This window comes from Scyliorhinus canicula, chromosome 8 (assembly GCF_902713615.1).
Source record: "Scyliorhinus canicula chromosome 8, sScyCan1.1, whole genome shotgun sequence".
NCBI lineage: Eukaryota > Metazoa > Chordata > Chondrichthyes > Carcharhiniformes > Scyliorhinidae > Scyliorhinus > Scyliorhinus canicula.
The window spans coordinates 192,104,976-192,122,507 of record NC_052153.1 but is presented as its reverse complement, the minus strand read 5'-3'; the positions used below and the strand labels follow the sequence as shown (position 1 = coordinate 192,122,507).

General features: G+C 50.5%; 2 protein-coding genes across 3 annotated transcripts in view; one reads left to right on the top strand and one right to left on the bottom strand.

The window, feature by feature from the left end:
• hmgcs1 (3-hydroxy-3-methylglutaryl-CoA synthase 1 (soluble)) overlaps positions 1–6,358 on the top strand; it is a 71,599-nt gene extending 65,241 nt beyond the window's left edge. For both annotated transcript variants that reach the window (XM_038805919.1, XM_038805918.1), the window contains exons 8-9: positions 2,307–2,473; positions 5,911–6,358. In XM_038805919.1, coding sequence (XP_038661847.1) covers positions 2,307–2,473; positions 5,911–6,000 — 257 coding nt within the window. In that variant the 3' untranslated portion in view covers positions 6,001–6,358. The remainder of the gene's footprint in view (positions 1–2,306; positions 2,474–5,910) is intronic.
• Positions 6,359–13,884: 7,526 nt separating this feature from the next.
• The window catches only part of LOC119970768 (serine/threonine-protein kinase NIM1-like), a 56,329-nt gene continuing 52,681 nt past the window's right edge, over positions 13,885–17,532 (bottom strand). Inside the window, exon 4 of the mRNA XM_038805917.1 lies at positions 13,885–15,179. Within this exon, the coding sequence (XP_038661845.1) occupies positions 14,415–15,179 (765 nt within the window). The 3' untranslated portion in view covers positions 13,885–14,414. The remainder of the gene's footprint in view (positions 15,180–17,532) is intronic.

Here is a 17,532-nt window from a genome sequence, read left to right as displayed (position 1 = left end):
ACACCCCGAATATGGCCTCCTAAGGACCCGGGTCCAGTTTCACGTGCACCACTTTAGAGATTACCCTAAAAACCTTCTTCCAGTAATCCTCCAGCTTTGGACAGGACCAAAACATATGAAGGTGATTCCCCCCCCCCGGCAATGTTCTCACACATCTTCTACCCCCTCAAAGAGCCGGCTCACCCTTGCCCTCGAGAAGTGCGCTCTGTACACCACCTTCAGCTGTATCAGCCCCAACCTCGCGCACGAGGTGGAGGCATTCGCTCTCCGGAGCACCTCACACCAGAACCCCCCCTCCATGCCCTCTCTGAACTCCTCCTCCCACTTTGCCTTGATCCCTTCCAGCGGCGTCTTATCTTCTTCCAAAATAGCCCCGTAAACTGCCGATACTACCCCCTTCTGCAGTCCCCCTGTCGTCAGCACCTCCTCCAGCAATGTGGAGGCCGGCTCCACTGGGAAGCTCTGTATCTTCTTCTGGGCAAAGTCTCCAACCTGCATGTATCTAAACATTTCCCCCTGCTCCAGCCCACACTTCGCTCCCAGCTCCTTCAATCCTGCAAACCGACCCCCAAGAATGTCTCTGACACTACTATTATCCCAGGCTATATCTGGATAATTGAAGACCCTAATTATAAATGCACCAGGGTCTGAATTTTTCAGACGATGGGGTTTCCCTTTCCACATCTGAAGAATCAGCGGGGAACACATCCCTGCCAACTCTGAGTGACCTGCAGACACTTCACACTCAAATTAGGGTTACATGGCTGCAGGGAGTAAGGCCCACCTTGGGGAGCTGCTGGTCAATCTGATTGGCCAGCGACCAAGAGCTTTAGATTTGGGTTTATTGTCACGTGTACCACGGTACAGTGAAAAGTATTGTTCAGCATACAGTCCAGTCAGATCGTACCATACATGTAAAACATAGGACATATGATAAATATACAGTGTAAATACATAGACACAGCCATCGGGTGAAACATATGGTGTGTAGTACAACTCAGTAGAGAAGATGCGTGGAGAGATTAGTGGAATCCATAAGAGGGTCATTCAGGAGTCTGGTGACAGTGGGGAAGAAGCTGTTTTTGACTTTGTTTGTCCGAGTTCTCAGACTTTTGTATCTCCTGCAGAATGGAAGAAGTTGGAAGCAAGAATAACCTGGGTGGGAGGGGCCTTTGATTATGCTGCCCGCTTTCCCCAGGCAGCGGGAGGTGTAGACAGAGTCAGTGGATGGAGGGGGGGGGGGGGGGGTTCACTCCCTGTACTTTCTTACGGTCTTGGGCCGAGCAGTTGCCATACCAGGCTGTGATGCAGCCAGATAGGATGGCTTTCTATGGTGCATCTCTAAGAGTTGGTAATGTGGACAGAAGAGGAAGTATATGAGGGTGCACGACTTCCCGCCAGAGATCCAAGTCCTTGGATCCCTCACGGAAGGGCAGCCTTCCCACCAGCCTTCAAATTGAGACAGGGTGGGAAACATCCCTTGGTGGCCAATAATGAACCACTTAAAAGCCTTGAGCGTCAATTCTGTCCAAGGCCTTGACCATGTCAGCGCGCGGTGTGGGGGAGGGGTGGTGTGGCTGGGTGGGTGTGAACATCTGGCCACTAATCCTTGTCCCTCTCTGTAATTTCCTTGAAAACGCTTTCCTCTACCTCCTTCCCAATAGCCGGTGGCCCAAGAACTACACCGACAATGTAACCTTTTCTCTTCCTGAGCTCTAGCCAAGTAGCCAAGCTCTGTCCATGACCTCTCTGGGACATCCTCTTTCCAGCACAGCAATGTTCATCTGTTTAGCACAGGGCTAAATCGCTGGCTTTTAAAGCAGACCAAGACAGTTGGGTGTGACATTGGCAGTTTTCCAATCCTCTGGGACTTTTCCAGATGTTAAGGGTTTTTGGAAGATTACGACCAGTGCATCCACTATCTCTGCTGCTACTCCGCCGCTCTGGTTTAGCACAGTGGGCTAAACAGTGCATCCACTATCTCTGTTGCTACTCTGCTACTCTGGTTTAGCACAGTGGGCTAAACAGTGCATCCACTATCTCTGCTGCTACACCGCCGCTCTGGTTTAGCACAGTGGGCTAAACAGTTGGCTTGTAATGCAGAACAAGGCAGCAGCATGGTTCAATTCCCGTACCGGCCTCCCTGAACAGGCGCCGGAATGTGCGACTAGGGGCTTTTCACAGTAACTTCATTGAAGCCTATTCGTGACAAAAAGCGATTATTATTTATTATTATCTTATTACTGTCAGTGTGAGTCTCCCCTTCCACCAACTTTCTCTAATTTGTTTTGATTTGCCTACTGCAGCCAATCAGCAGCCCCAGAGTGCGGTGGAGGACCTGTTCCCCGGCACGTGGTACCTCACCGGCGTGGATGAGAAGCATCGCCGCGACTACGCCAGGAGGCCCATCCTGGAGAATGGGAGCTTTGAGGCTGGGCTCGGTGCTCCCCATGGAAACCCGACCACGACTGAGGTATGTGAGAGCCCAAAGGCAATTTCCCAACCTTCCAACTGTCCTGTTTCGCACGTCCCAGCAGGCAGGGAGTAAGTGAGAAGGGAAATTGGGAGGTTTATCTGCACTCGAAGCAGGGGATATTGAGGAGTGAGATCAGTTATCAGGCAGTTTTGAGTGGCACGGCCACTGTGTGAAATGGGATAGATTTCAAACAGATCTAACAACTCCAGACTGGGCATCAATTAAGAGCTGTGGGCCACCAGCAGCAGCAGAATTTCGTAGAATTCCTACAGTGCAGAAGAAGGCCTTTCGGCCCATCAAGTCTGCACTCAGCCGCAATCTGTAACCTCCCCCACTCTACCATTACCACCAAGCGAGGGGATCAACCCTGGTTGAATGAAGAGACAGGAGGGCATGTCAGGAACAACATCAGGCATACTGAAAAATGAGGTGTCGACCTGGTGAAGCTGCAACACGGGACTGCATGTGTGCCAGACAGCAAAAGCAGCAAGTAATAGACAAAGCTCAGCAATTCCACAGCAAACGGATCAGATCTAAGCTCTAGTGCTGTCACATCCAGCCGTGAATGGTGGTGGACAATTAAACAACTCACTGGGGGAGGAGGCATAACAAATATCCTTATCCTCAATGATGGAGGAGCCCAGCGCATCTGTGAAAAGACAAAGCTGAAGCATTCGCAATAATCTTCGGCCAGAAGTGCCAAGTGGATGATCCATCTCGATCTCCTCCAGAGGTCTCCAGCATCATAGATGTCAACCAGTTTGATTCATTCCACCTGACATCAAGAAACAGCTGAAGGCACTGGATACTGACTATGGGCTCTGACAATATTTCGGCAATAGTACGGAAGACTTGTGCTCCAGAACTTACAGCCCCCCCTGGCTAAGCTGTTCCAGTACAGCTACAACACTGGCATCTATGCCAATGGGGCTGGTTTAGCACAGGGCTAAAGAGCTGGCTTTTAAAGCAGACCAAGGCAGGCCAGCAGCACGGTTCAATTCCCGTACCAGCCTCCCCGAACAGGCGCCGGAATGTGGCGACTAGGGGCTTTTCACAGTAACTTCATTTGAAGCCTACTTGTGACGAGCGATTTTTCATTTTCATTCATTTTCATCTACCCAGTAATGGGGAAAATTGCCCACATCTGTCCTGTACACAAGAAACAGGACAAATCCAACCTGGCCAATTACTGCCCCATAAATCTACTCTCCATCGTCAGCAAAATGATGGAAGGAATCATCAACAGTGCTATCAAGCGGCAATTACTCAGCAATAACCTGCTCACGGCCACTCAGCTTGGGTTCCACCAGGGTCACTGAACTCCTGACCTCATTACAGCCTTGGTTCAAACATGGACAAAAGAGCTGAATGCCAGAGGTGAAATGAGAGTGACTGCCCTTGACATCAAGGCAGCATTTGACCGAATATGGCATCAAGGAGCCCGAGCTAAACTGGAGGGCAGCAACGTGATTAGCACTGTTGTCTCACCGTGCTAAGGGCCGGGTTCGATTCTGGCCATGGCTCACTGTCTGTATGGTTTCCCCGTGTTTGTGTGGGCTTCCTCCGGGTCGCTCCAGTTTCCTCCCATGGTCCAAAGATGTGCAAATTCGGTGGATTGACCATGCTGAATTGCCCCTTCAGGTCCAAAGATGTGCAGGTTGGTTGGGGACATGGGATTACATGGATAGGGTTGGGGAATGGGCCTGGGAAGGGTGCTCTTTCAAAGGGTTGGTGCAGACTTGATGGATCTAATAGCCTCCTTCTGCAATGTAGGGATTCTGTGGAGTTGATAGGAATCAGGGGAAAAACTCTCGGATGGTTGGAGTGATACCTAGCAATTGTGGGAGACAGATGATTGACCTCCAACAACTGCAGGAGTTCCTCAGGAGTATCCTAGCCCAGCCATCTTCAGCTGGTCCATCAATGACCTTCCTTCCATCAAAAGGTCAGATGTAGGGATATTCGCTGACGATTGCACAAAAGTTCACCATTTGCAGTTTTATATCCAAATGCAACAAGACCTGGACAATACCCAGGCTGAGGCTGACAAACGGCAAGTTACATTCACACCACGCAAGTGCCAGGAAATGTCCATCTCCTACAAGAGAGGATCGAACCATCATTCCTTGACGTTCAATGGCATTACCATCGCCGAATCCCCGCCATCAACATCCTGGGGGTTGACTAGAAGCTGAACTGGACTAGCCGTACAAATATTTTGGCACCATGAGAACGGGAATCCTGCAGACAGTAATCGCCGCCTGACTGGGCCGGTTTCAATCTCGGCTGGACAACTGGTTTGCGATGCAGAGCGGGGCCAGCAGCGAGGGTTCAATTCCTGTAGCGGCTGAGGTTATTCATGAAGGCCCCGCCTTCTCAATCTTGCCCCTTGCCTGAGGTGTGGTGACCCTCAGGTTAGACCACCACCAGTCAGCTCTCACCCCTCACAGGGGAAAGCAGCCTATGGCCATCTGGGACTATGGTGATTTCACCCAAAGCCTTTCCACAGGGCACAAATCAGGAGTGTAATGGATACTCTCCTCTTGCCTGGATGAATGCAGTTCCATCACCACAAGAAGCTCAACACCGTTCAGGACAAAGCAACCTGTTTGGCACTCAATCCCCCACCACAAACATTCAACCTCTCCACCACCGACAAACAGTGGCAGCCGTGTGCACCATGCACTGCAGTAACTCACCAAGGTTCCTTCAACAGCACCTTCCAAACCCATGACCATTACCATCTAGAAGGACAAGGACAGCAGATACAATATTAATATAATCTTTTATTGTCACAAGTATGAAGTTATTGTGGAAAGCCCCTAGTCGCCACATTCCGGCGCCTGTTCTGGTAAACTGGTACGGGAATTGAACCCGCGCTGCTGGCCTTGTTCTGCGTTGCAAACCAGCTGTCTAGCCCACTGAGCTTTTTGGGAACCCCACCACCTTGAAGTTCCCTTCCAAGTCATGTACCATCCTGACTTGGAAATGTATCGCTGTTCCTTCACTGGGTCACAATCCAGAACGCCCTCCCCAACAACACTTGTGGGATGTACCTACACCTCAGAGGCTGCAGCGGTTCAAGGAGGCAGCTCACCACCACCTTCTGAAGGGGCAATTAGGGATGGGCAAAAAGTGCTGGTGTAGCCAACAACGTTCCCACCCCGTGAAAGAATTTAAAAAAAAAAAATGGATTGGAAAACGGACACATGTTTCAGGCGAGAGACTGGATTGCGGGATCTGGGGGAGGGGGTTGATGGAGGCGTTTTGCTGCTGGTGGTGAAGAATTTGTTGAGCTGGAGGCGTTGAGGGATGTGCTGGGGGGGGGGGGGGGGCAGGGCAGGGCAGAGTGTGGGAGGTGGCTGGCGTGATTGTAGGGTGAAGACTGGCTGTTATGGGGGTTGGTGTTCTAAAGATGTCCGTGTTATTCACAGTGCGCACCAAGTCCTGCCAAGAAAATGCCCAGGATCCCGGCAACAGCCTCACAACCTGCTACTGCCAACCTCAGCAACGGAGAGCACTGAGCTGACGTCCAGGGTGGGGGCACGAGGAGAGAGAGAGCCTTCCCTCCCCATCCAGAGCCCATCCAACCAGTCTGATAATGAATACGTGTGGGTTTCCTGTCCGTTCAGGAGTCACCGTTGCTGGATGTCTGAAAATAAACACTCGGACCCTCTGCAGGCAAGGTGTTTCAGACCTGCTGTCTAATGTACAGTCACTTTGCAGGAGGCACTCTGTTTTTTTAACTTTGTTTGCAATCAGACATTGTAATTATTTTTTAATCCTGCTGTTTATTGTGCAAATGGGGTGAGCTCTGAATGTTCCTGGCTTGCGTTTGACCTGAGGCTCCCTTTTACCGCTCTGTAATTTAGCTGCCCCCCCTCCCCGCACACACACACTGTTGTGTATTGTGTGATATTTATGTCTGTGCAGTGAGTTGGTTGCCACACTGATGACGTGCAGACAATCTTAGCCATTCATTTATGCATCATCTCCACCCCCCCCCACCCCCCAACCGCAAGCTGCTGTTTCTGATTGTGTTGAATTTTGATTTCACCTGGAATGTAAGAAAACAAAATTCTGAACCTGCACAAGTTTCGAAAGTAGTTGTCAAAATTTGAGTTCTGTTGTAAAGTTCTTTTTAAATTAAAAACAACAACAAAAAAATACAAACTCGCACAGCTTTGGTGAATTCAGTTTTCTGTCAAATAATCTTTCACAACGCAGCTCCAGAACTGCTTTTGTGCGGGAGGGGGGCGTCTTGGCGAACAGAGAGAGACCGGATGGCGGCGTCCATCAGTGAAGGTGCGGGAATCTGGGTGGGAGCGCTCCTCGGGAATAGCGTCTGTGTGAAAATGGGCCTGTGAGAGGGCAGGTCAGAGAGGAAGAACAGGTTTGGAAATGGGAATCGGCGATTCATTTTGCGAGGACCAACAAGGTACAAGACTACACAATGAACGGTAGGATGCTTGGAAGCACAGAGGGACCTTTGGGTGAATGTCCATTGATCCCTAAAGGCAGCAGGACGGGTAGATAAGGTGGTTAAGACGGCATATTGGATACTTGTATTCCATGCCTCGGCTAACAAAGACGAGAGCAGGGAGGTAATGATGGAGCTGTATAAAACGTTGGTTAGGCCACAGCATAGGTTGGATGTGACTGCACGAGAAAGGGTGCAGAGGAGATTCACCAGGATGCTCCCTGGGCTGGAGCGCTTCAGCTATGAAGAGAGGCTGGGGTTGTGCTTGGAGCAGAGAAGGCTGAGGGGGGGGACCCGATTTGAAGTGTACTAAATTATGAAGGACATCGGGTAGACAGGAAGAAACCTTTCCCCTTCGTGCAGAGATCAATAACCAGGGGGCACAGATTTCAGGTAAGGGGCAGGAGGTTTAGAGGGGATGTGAGGAAAAACCTTTTCACCCAGAGGGTGGTGGGAGTCTGGAACTCGCTGCCTGAAAGTGCGGTGGAGGCAGAGACCCTCGCGACATTTAATAAACATTTAGATCAGCACTTGAAATGCCAGAGCATACAAGGCAACGGACCACATGGTGGAAATGGGATTAGAATAGAGAGGTGTTTGATGGCTGGCACAGACACAATGGGCCGACGGTCCTCTGCTGTAAAACGCTGTTGACTCGATGGTACCGCCGTCAATTTGAGTGTGAGGCAGCAGCAATAGGGCTACATGTCTGTGTTTGAGTCTGCAGGAGGCACGTAACTGTGAGGGAATGGGAAGGAGTACGTGAGAGGGAATCTGGGCATTGGCAGGATACTGAACTTGGAGTCTTGGCTCCGAAGCCGTTGTGTGTTATTCTAAACCAGGTAGAGAAGACGGGACTGCTTCAACTGCAGACTCTGGTGGCAGGCTTTCTTGGGAAGTGAATCATTTACTGCCACACATGCCAAATACAGGGAGCCCTATTGTCTGTCATATCTGTGTGCCACATTCATAGCATAGTTGTAAAACAATGTACAGGTGAGATGAATCGTTTAATGCTGGGATTCCCCCAGTTGGGCACCTCAAAGTTTTATCAGATGCTGTAATCTGCAAATAACCCTGGAGTTTGCATACAGCTCTCGCCACCAGCATGCCCCTGTCTGAAACCACTTCCTGATGAAATACCTGAGTGTTGATGGATGAACAGCTTCCATCGGATCCAGGCTCCAGACTGTCTGCCTGTGAATACCGTCCCTCAGGATCAGCTCTCATTTAATAATCTCAAGTAAGGTGACTGGGCTGCTGCTTGAGGAGATGGCAGTGAGAAAACTCTTTTTCAAGCGGTGAATGGGACCTTCAGTATGCGCGGGATACATTGCAACAGGTCCTCCTCCTGTCGAGGGGAGCTGGCATAATGGTTTTGTCACTGGACTTGTGATCCAATAGCTTGAGCTGGTGCTCTGGAGATCGCAGTTCAAATTCCTCTTCACCACCTGGTGGAATTTTAATTCAATTCATTATTAAATCCAGAATAAAATTCTAGTTTTGTTTATAATGATCACAGAACTACAGATTATCAAAAAAAAATACCCCGTCTGGTTCAGTAATGTTCTTTTAATAATAATAATAATTGCTTATTGTCACGAGTGGGCTTCAATGAAGTTACTGTGAAAAGCCCCTAGTCGCCACATTCCGGCGCCTGTTCGGGGAGGCCAGTACGGGAATTGAACCCGCGCTGCTGGCCTTGTTCTGCATTGCAAGTCAGCTATTTAGCCCGCTGTGCTAAACCAGCCCCTTCAGGGAAGGATACCTGCCATCCTGACCCGGCCTAGCCTACACGTGACTCCAGGCCCACCGCAATGTGGTTTTCCCTGAACTGCCCCTCCGAACTGGCCGAGCAAATCGCCCAGTCTCTGGCCGCTGACCATCAGCTGCTGGTAGGCAGTTGGGGTTGGGCCTTGCAGCAATACTCCCTCGGTGCTGTTTAACGGGGAAACGGACATTGGCCTGAGGGGCAATTTTTTTTGCAGGACTGCGGAGAGGTAAGGAACCTGGGATTGGTGGGTCAAACGGCCTTTTTCCTCTCCGAATTTACCGGTATCCTGTTTTGAATTTTCTGGTGAGCCGTTCCACTCCGGGCCTTCAGGTAAGTTTCTGGAAAAGGTAGTTCTTGCGGAGAGGCAATCTGACACGCCATCGAGGCAAGCGGGCAACCGAATGCATTGTCCAATTTACTGACCCTGTTCTGCTCAAGTACAGATCAGCACAGCCCAAACACCCGTCATTAGCAGACTTGAACACAGATTGGGAGAAAGCTGGGAGTGTTCATTCTTTGGATTCGATTCCAGCCTATGTGCAGGATATGTTGTGTAGAATAATGGGAGGCAACCATGTGAAATACTCACATCTTAAAATGGAATATTATTTGGAGGAATAAACCAGCAAGAGAGAGTTCAAAACATAATTCCAGAGTAAAGACTTGTCCTAAAGTTCCTGTAGCCACCTGACTGCCCCCTTGCCTCGGCTGGAAACTGAGTGTGCCATGTGAGGTTAGGGTCGGGCTGAGTGATCCCAACCAGGTTGGAAGAGCTTGTTGCCATTTTCACTTGGAGCGGTGCGTTTAGCAACCGGTGCCTTTTGCGCAGCTACAACACAAGCTGATCACTACCCTCGAGGTGGCCAGAAGGGTTGTTGCTCCAACTGGCTCCACCGTCCCGTAGATTATGGAGCAGAAAAGCCAGCTAGCATTGCCTGCCGACTGGAGGGAACACACTACGCTGTGGGTATTGAACAAAGGTAAGATCAACCTCAATGGCCAGGCTTTGACTCCAGGGGCAGTGGGGAGAGAATGGCCAAAACCCATTAAACCTTGTACAAGAAAGAATATAGTTGCTGGGACAAAATTCTCAAGTCCCTATGCAACTGGGAGAACCTTCATTACTGTTCACGATACGATATCACATTACACAATGGTTCTGAAATGCGACCAAAGGGATATAGTAATTGGATAAGAAATAGGAGGGGGGATTGTTTTTTATTTGTTCATTCATGGAACGTGGTAGTCACTGGCCAGGCCTGCATTTATTGCCCATCCCTAATTGCCCTTTGAACCACTACAGTCCATGTGGTGTAGGTACACCTACTATGCTGTGAGGGAGGGAGTTCCAGGATTTTGACCCAGCGACAGTGAAGAAACGGCAAATATATTTCCAAGTCAAGATGGTGAGTGACTTGGGAGGGGAACGTCCAGGTAGCACAGTGGTTAGCACTGCTGCCTCACAGCACCAGGGACCCAGGTTTGATTTCGGCCTTGGGTGCCTGTGTGGATTTTGTACATTCTCCCCGGGTCTGCGTGGGTTTCCTCCGGGTGCTCCAGTTTGCTCCCACAGCCCAAAGACGGGCAGCACGGTAGCACAGTGGTTAGAACTGTTGCCTCACAGCTCCAGGGTCCCAGGTTCGATTCCGACTTGGGTCACTGTGCGGAGTGTGCACGTCCTCCCCATGTCTGCGTGGGTTTCCTCCCACAGTCCAAAGATGTGCAAGTTGGGTGGATTGGCCGTGCTAAATTGTCCTTAGTGTCCAAAAAGGTTAGGTGTGGGGTTACGGTGGGGGTGTGGGCTTCAGTAGGGTGCTCTTTCCAAGAGCCAGTGCAGACACGATGGGCCGAATGGCCTCCTTCTGCACTGTAAATTCTATGATTCGACGGTTAGGTGGATAGGCTGAGATAAATTGCCCCTTAATGTCCAAAAGGTTAGGTGGGATCTGTCAGGTATCTGTTGCCCTTGTCCTGGATGGTGAACCACTTTTTTCTGAGTTGGCTTCTCAAGGTTCGCACGAGGGCCATTGCTTTTCTTGCTAACTCTAAATGACCAGGACTTGGGTACAGTTGCGCACAATATTGAAGTTTTACTTGGCAATGAAACAAACAGTGACTGTGATTATAGCCAGCTTCAGACACACGACAGAAGTATAATGCAGTTTAAAATGCTGCACTTTGGGAAGGAAATGGAGAGACACGATAATCTAATAATAATATTTCAAAGTGGTGCAGGAGCGGGATAGGCTTACCTGAGAAAGCTCAAATCTTTTAAGGGTGGCAGGACCTGTTGATCTGCTCAAGAAAGGTTATGGGACACATAACTTTTTAACTAGGGGCGTCAAATACAAAATAACTCCTGCTACAGACCAGGGTTTGCAGAATCTGGGATTGTTCTCCTTGGGAGCAGAAAAGGTTAGGGAAGGGACTTAATAGGTGTTCCAAAATATGAGGCGTTTGCTACAGAAAGTAGGGAGAAACTAATTTGTGTGGGCCAGTAACCGGGGCAACATCGATTTAAAATAATCGACAAAAGAAATATAAGAAGAACTGAGAAGTATTTTCACACAGTTTTATGATCTGAAAACCAAGAGAGATGTTGCTGAAACTTCATTTCACACTCACCAGGCCAAATGCAAGAAAACCAAATTTCAAACGATTATGACAATTTTTACTACAGGTGGAAAGTGTGCAAATCGACTCTGGCTGAGGTGTTGCCATGGCGAAAGCAATGGGGAACTAAATTCCCCAAGCTCTAGATAATTGGAAAAAGTGCACAAGGCTTGAACATATTCCTTTTGTTTGCAGAGAATGGGTGCCTGTGTCTGAATGTGTGTTGCTTCTAGCAAACGCAAGTGAACCAAGTTAAGAGCTTGACTGATTATGAAAAAAAATGAAAATCGCTTGTTGTCATGAGTAGGCTTCAATGAAGTTACTGTGAAAAGCCCCTAGTCGCCACATTCCGGCGCCTGTCCGGGGAGGCTGGTACGGGAACCTTCTTGCATTGGTTGTTAGTGCAGCTATTAGCGCACCCGGGATTGTTCAGCAAGTGCTGCCCAAATGCGGAACCGCAGCCATTTTGGTTTTTTGCCAGTGCACTCTGAACTCTGCCTAATTGTGTCCAACCTGCAGGAACAAGTAACTTTGGCATTGCATTCAGCAACATCTCTCGCTCTTCGGCAATAGTAAAGATTGGGAGTTTTAAACTTACCTTCTGACTATGTGCTGGCTCACCAAGGTGGGGAACCTTTGTAGTACGAACTGGATATTGTCTGGAAACTGCCGAAGTGACTCTGAAGCTGGGGGGATGGTCAAATATATATATATTTAAAAACGACAGCTTCACTGATGCCTCTTCGTGGAATGAAACCTGGCGACCTTACCCAATCAGGCACACACATGTGACTCCAGACCCACACCCCAAAAAAAGATCAGGTCTGAAATGCCCTCGGACGCGGTTTGGGGAATCGCTCAGTCACATCATTCTTTCTCAAGACAAATGGGGACGGGCAATAAATTCTGATCTTGTCAATGACGCCACCTGCCCGGGAACATTCATCGCCTGGCCAGCCCTTTCACCTACTTTTCCGTGCTGTGTGCTTTTGAGGTCAAGGTAATTGGGTTAGAGTCAAAAGTAAATAGTGTCCTGTGGCCGGGTCGGTTGTCGTGAACTTTGTAACATCTATCTGTTGATAAGCTTGGTAAACGATATGGAACGTCCATGGTGAGATGGGGGGGGGGGGGGGGGGGGGGGGTTATTGAGGGCAGTCTGGCTGATTGTGGGATGTTAAATCATTCCAACCTGTGAACCGTGTGCTCAGCAAAGTGAGGAATGTTACAGCCAGAGAGCGGAACAGCTTCCTGAGAGCAGCACGGTAGCACAGTGGTTAGCACAATTGCTTCGCCGCTCTAGGGTCCCAGGTTCGATTCCCGGCTTGGGTCACCGTCTGTGCGGAGTCCGCACGTTCTCCCCGTGTCTGCGTGGGTTTCCTCCGGGTGCTCCGGTTTCCTCCCACAGTCCAAAGATGTGCGGGTTAGGTGGATTGGCCATGATAAATTGCCCTTGGTGTCCAAAAAGGTTAGGCGGGGTTACTAGGTTACGGGGATGGGGTGGAGGCGTGGGCTTAAGAGGGTTGCTCTTTCCAAGGGCCGGTGCAGACTCGATGGGCCGAATGGCCTCCTTCTGCACTGTAAATGCTATGATTCAAACACCCAGTAGGGTTGCCAACTGTGATGAAATGACCAGCCCTTGTGCTCCAGCCAGTCGTTGGCCAACACATTCCCTCCCCGCCTCGTGACTCGCTGCCTTCCCACCAACCAATTGGAAAGCAACAAGACTCATCCAATTGGACGATGCTTGAAGCTCAGCCAATCAGCCTATTATTCCGGGTTTTTAGCATTTTTATATCCAGTCAGGAGAAATGTTCAAAGATTTTCTTGTTAAATAATCTTTTTAATGTCCTGATGGTTTTCCTCCGGGGTCGCACACAGCGGCGACCTGGAGATTGACCTTCAATTCCCGGAGACTTGGCCACCCTAAAACATCCAGTGTCCACATGAAGCACCAGAGCAGATACAACACCCAGCTGTCTTTGCCCCCGGCTGGTGGACTGAGTCTGTCTTTCCCCCCCTCTGTCATTCCCAATTTAGTGTTGAGACGGGAGAATGTTACAGATCCATGATCACGGGGAACTGCTCCGAACTCGGTTTAAGCCTGCCTGAACTCAGTTCATCACAGGACGGGGAAGGGGGGGGCATTTTCATCTTGGCAAACTGTACCCGCATTGGAGAGGGAATTCCAGAGCTTTGGGCATTGACGGTTGAAGGCACACCTGCCAATAGGAAGAGCAGGTGGCCATTTCGCCCCTCAAGACTCTTCAACCCATCAGCAGCATGATGGTTGATCAATGACCTAACTCCTGACATCCCTCAGAGGGCAGCACGGTAACACAGTGGTTAGCACAGTTGCTTCACAGCTCCAGGGTCTCCGGTTCGATTCCCGGCTTGGGTCACTGTCTGCGCGGAGTCTTCACGTTCTCCCCGTGTCTGCGTGGGTTTCCACCGGGTGCTCCGGTTTCCTCCCACAGTCCAAAGATGTGCAGGTTAGGTAGATTGGCTATGCTAAATTGCCCCTTAGTGTCAAAAAAAGGTTAGGTGCGGTTATAGGGATAGGGTGGAGGTGTGGGATTAGGTAAGATGCTCTTTCCAAGGGCCGGCGCAGACTCGACGGGCCGCTTGGCCTCCTTCTGCACTGTAAATTCTATGATGAAGGCAGTGGAAGATGCATAAGAGGCTAGTGTTAGAGGAACCCTGAGATTTTGAAGGGTTGTGCGGGTAGAAGTGGGCACGGAGATGGGAAGGGACGAGGCCGTGGGGGAGTTTGGGAACAAGGATGAAAGTTTGAAAATATTGGCTTTGGTCAAACAATGAAGAGCCAATTGCCTGGGATGAGCTTGCCTGATCATTGTGTCAAGAGTCCAGCCTCGCAGTCCCAGCTATTGGCTTCATCTGGACACATCTGCACCTCTCAAACTGAAGTATATTTAACACAAAAACACACAGTGGTCTAAATCCATTGGCATGAAACACGGCTGACAATTACAGCTGACTACAAAATAGTGTCTCTTGTTTAGAAAACTGGCGATGCCAGCCCTCCAAACTCAAATAGTTCCAGGTTCCTCGTACTATAAAATTGAGCATAATTTGGAGGTCTGTCCCAATGGTCCATTGTGTTTGGCTCGTTCTTTCTTTGCGTCTTTGCATCTGGCCTGGTGCCGGGCTGGTGCCAGGACGGGTGGGGCCGTGTCCACTGCCCGCCGCCTCTGGACACGGTGTAGCACAATCCGGTAAATGCCCGTTATGGAGCTGCGCGATTCCTTGCCCGTGTTGTCCCGGATGTGGGCCTCTGTTACTCCCAGGCGTGTCAGGGCCCGTTTCACCTCGGCCTCATCTCCCCTCAGCGGCTCCGAGGACTGGGCCAGGTGGGAGGGGTCCAGCCGGAAGGGCTCGAGCTCCCGGGGGAGCTGGACGCCCCTCATCCACTCGCTGCGGGCAATCTGGGCCACCGTGTGGCGCTCAGCGGCTGTCGGGCGCAGGATGCCCCGGATCAGCCGCTGACAGGGCTCCGTGAGGTACTGAGGCACTGGGTAGCCCCCCTCCAGGATACACTTCTTCAGCTTGGCCACGGTGTCTGCTCGGAAGGGCATAGCCCCCGCTACCATGAAGTACAATAGCACCCCCAGTGCCCAGATGTCCACAAAGACCCCCACGTAACTCTCGTCGCGGAAGAGCTCCGGCGCAGCGTAGGGCGGAGATCCACAGAAGGTGCTGAGCATCTCATCTCGTCGGCACGTGGTGCTAAAGCCAAAGTCGCCCACCTTTACACAGGTGTTGGTCACATAGAAAACGTTCTCCGCCTTCAGGTCGCGGTGGATTGTGTTGTTTTCATGCTACAAGCGAGAGAGAGAGAGAGATACAAATCAGTTCACAACAGTCTCGTGGGAGGGTGGGGTAACAAAGGTCTGTATTTCCATAGCACCGTTTGTGACTCTGGAGGTGCTTTGACAGCTGTGATTTATTGGATAACTGGGCTCACCTCTTCATAGAATCCCTACAGTGCAGGAAGAGGCCATTCGGCCCATCGAGAGTGCACCTACCCTCAGGAAAGAGAACCCTACCCATGTCCAGTCCCCCACCCTATCCCCGTAACCTAACCTGCACAGCCCTAGACACTCAGGGTCAATTTAGCATAGCCAATCCACCTCACCTACACATCCTGGACACTAAGGGTCAATTTATCATGGCCAATCCACCTCACCTACACATCCTGGACACTAAGGGTCAATTTATCATGGCCAATCCACCTAACCTACAGATCCTGGACACTAAGGGTCAATTTATCATGGCCAATCCACCTAACCTACACATCCTGGACACTAAGGGTCAATTTATCATGGCCAATCCACCTCACCTGCGAATCTTTGGGTGGAAACTGGAGAACTCGGAGGAAACCCTCGCAGACACGGGGAGAATGTGCAGACTCCGCACAGACAGTCACCCGAGGCTGGAATTAAGGCAGAAGATTGTGGGATCAAATCCCCACTTCACAAATCTGCGCACAAAATCCAGGCCGATGCTCCAGGGACCGCGCTGATCGAATATCTCATACCCAGAAACTCTCGAGGCTGAATGCAATTTGGATTTCAGATCATTTGTATTTTCAGAAACCAAATATAAACTCCCATTACAATCGCCTAAACCTGGACATCACGGAGTAATAAATCCAGGGTACTGAAAAGAGGTTTGTTTTTGACATGTTTTTCATATTTTTCAAAAGGCAAACAATGAGACCTCGTGCTAAAGGTCGATAGGCTTTTTTTAAGAAGTGCGGATTTTGGATGTTTTCGGATTTATAGATAAAGAACAATCGTGGGTTCTGTAATATTGGAGGGGGCATCTTACAGACACCGGGTTAAATCAAAGACATGTTCCCCCCCCCCCCCCCCCCCTTCCCCCCCCGGGGTGGTGTGTGTAAATGATTCCTCGGATACGGCTGGAAGAAGAGCAAAGGGAGAGGTTCCCCTCACCACCTGGCCAACATTCATCCCTCAACCAACACCAAAAAAATAAATAAAAGCAAAATACTCCACAGATGCTGGCGATTTAAAGCAAATGTCTCTTTGAGATTGGATGGTGTCAAGGTTATGCGTCTCACTGCTGTTTGCGGGATCTTGCCGTACACAAATTGGGGGATGGCAGCACAGTGGCAATATCACAGGACGGCTAATCCAGAACGCAGACTTGAGTTCAAATCCCACTACAGCAGATTTGGGGAGGGGGGGGGGGGGGGGCGGTGAGGGGTGGTTGGGGGCGGTGAGGGGTGGTTGGGGGGAATGGAATTTAAATCCACTTGTTTTCATGAATAATTTTAGCTCCTGCGGTTGTGTGGAAAGGTGTCAGGAACGGCGGTGTGTACGCATTTGGTTCACGGTGTGGCTGCCGGTGTTGCGCACACATGGGCCAGGATTCACCATTTGGGAGACTAAGTGTTCCCGCTGGGATTCAATAGCGTGCGGTTCACATTGCCGTTGAGGGCGCTCTTTGGTAAGCGAGTCAGGACATGGTAATCGACCAACACTCAGAACAATTGGGAGCAACTCCTGGCCTCCACTGCTCAATGCCAGTGAAGGAGGGCTGGAACGCCCTCTTCCCCAGGGTGGGCCAGAAACTCAAGCCTACCCTCCTCAAGAGCGCCTGCGAGGTGGTGGCAGAGGCAAAAAGTACGGGCAGCCTTGCCAGGAGGAGACAGCTGGTGATCTGAAGGGGTGGGGTCACTGGTGAGTCCTCTCCCCAGAGAGGGGCGGAGAACCAGGGAGGGTTCCAAAAGGCCATGGTGTAGGTTGTCTCTGGTTGGGGTGAGCTCTGCTAATCCCCCTGCTTCCTCTGCAATGGGGCAGTGCTTCGGAGTACTGCCAACACCTGGTAGGCTCCAGGTTGAGCTTGGCTATACCTATCCCCTTGATGATACAGCTGGGGTATGAGAGTGTTCAGAGGGGTGACCTGGGTCCTCACTTGTAAATACTTGCCCTAATTCGCACCCACGAGCCATGATGTTTGTGGTCTCTGCATTGGCGTCATCAGCCATGTTTTCCGTTCTCTCTGGAATTTGAGCCTGAGCCACTTTTCTGACGGACAGAGATTGCGGAGGGGCAGCACGGTAGCACAATGGTTAGCGCAATTGCTTCACAGCTCCAGGGTCACAGCTTCGATTCCGACTTGGGTCACTGTCTGTGCGGAGTCTGC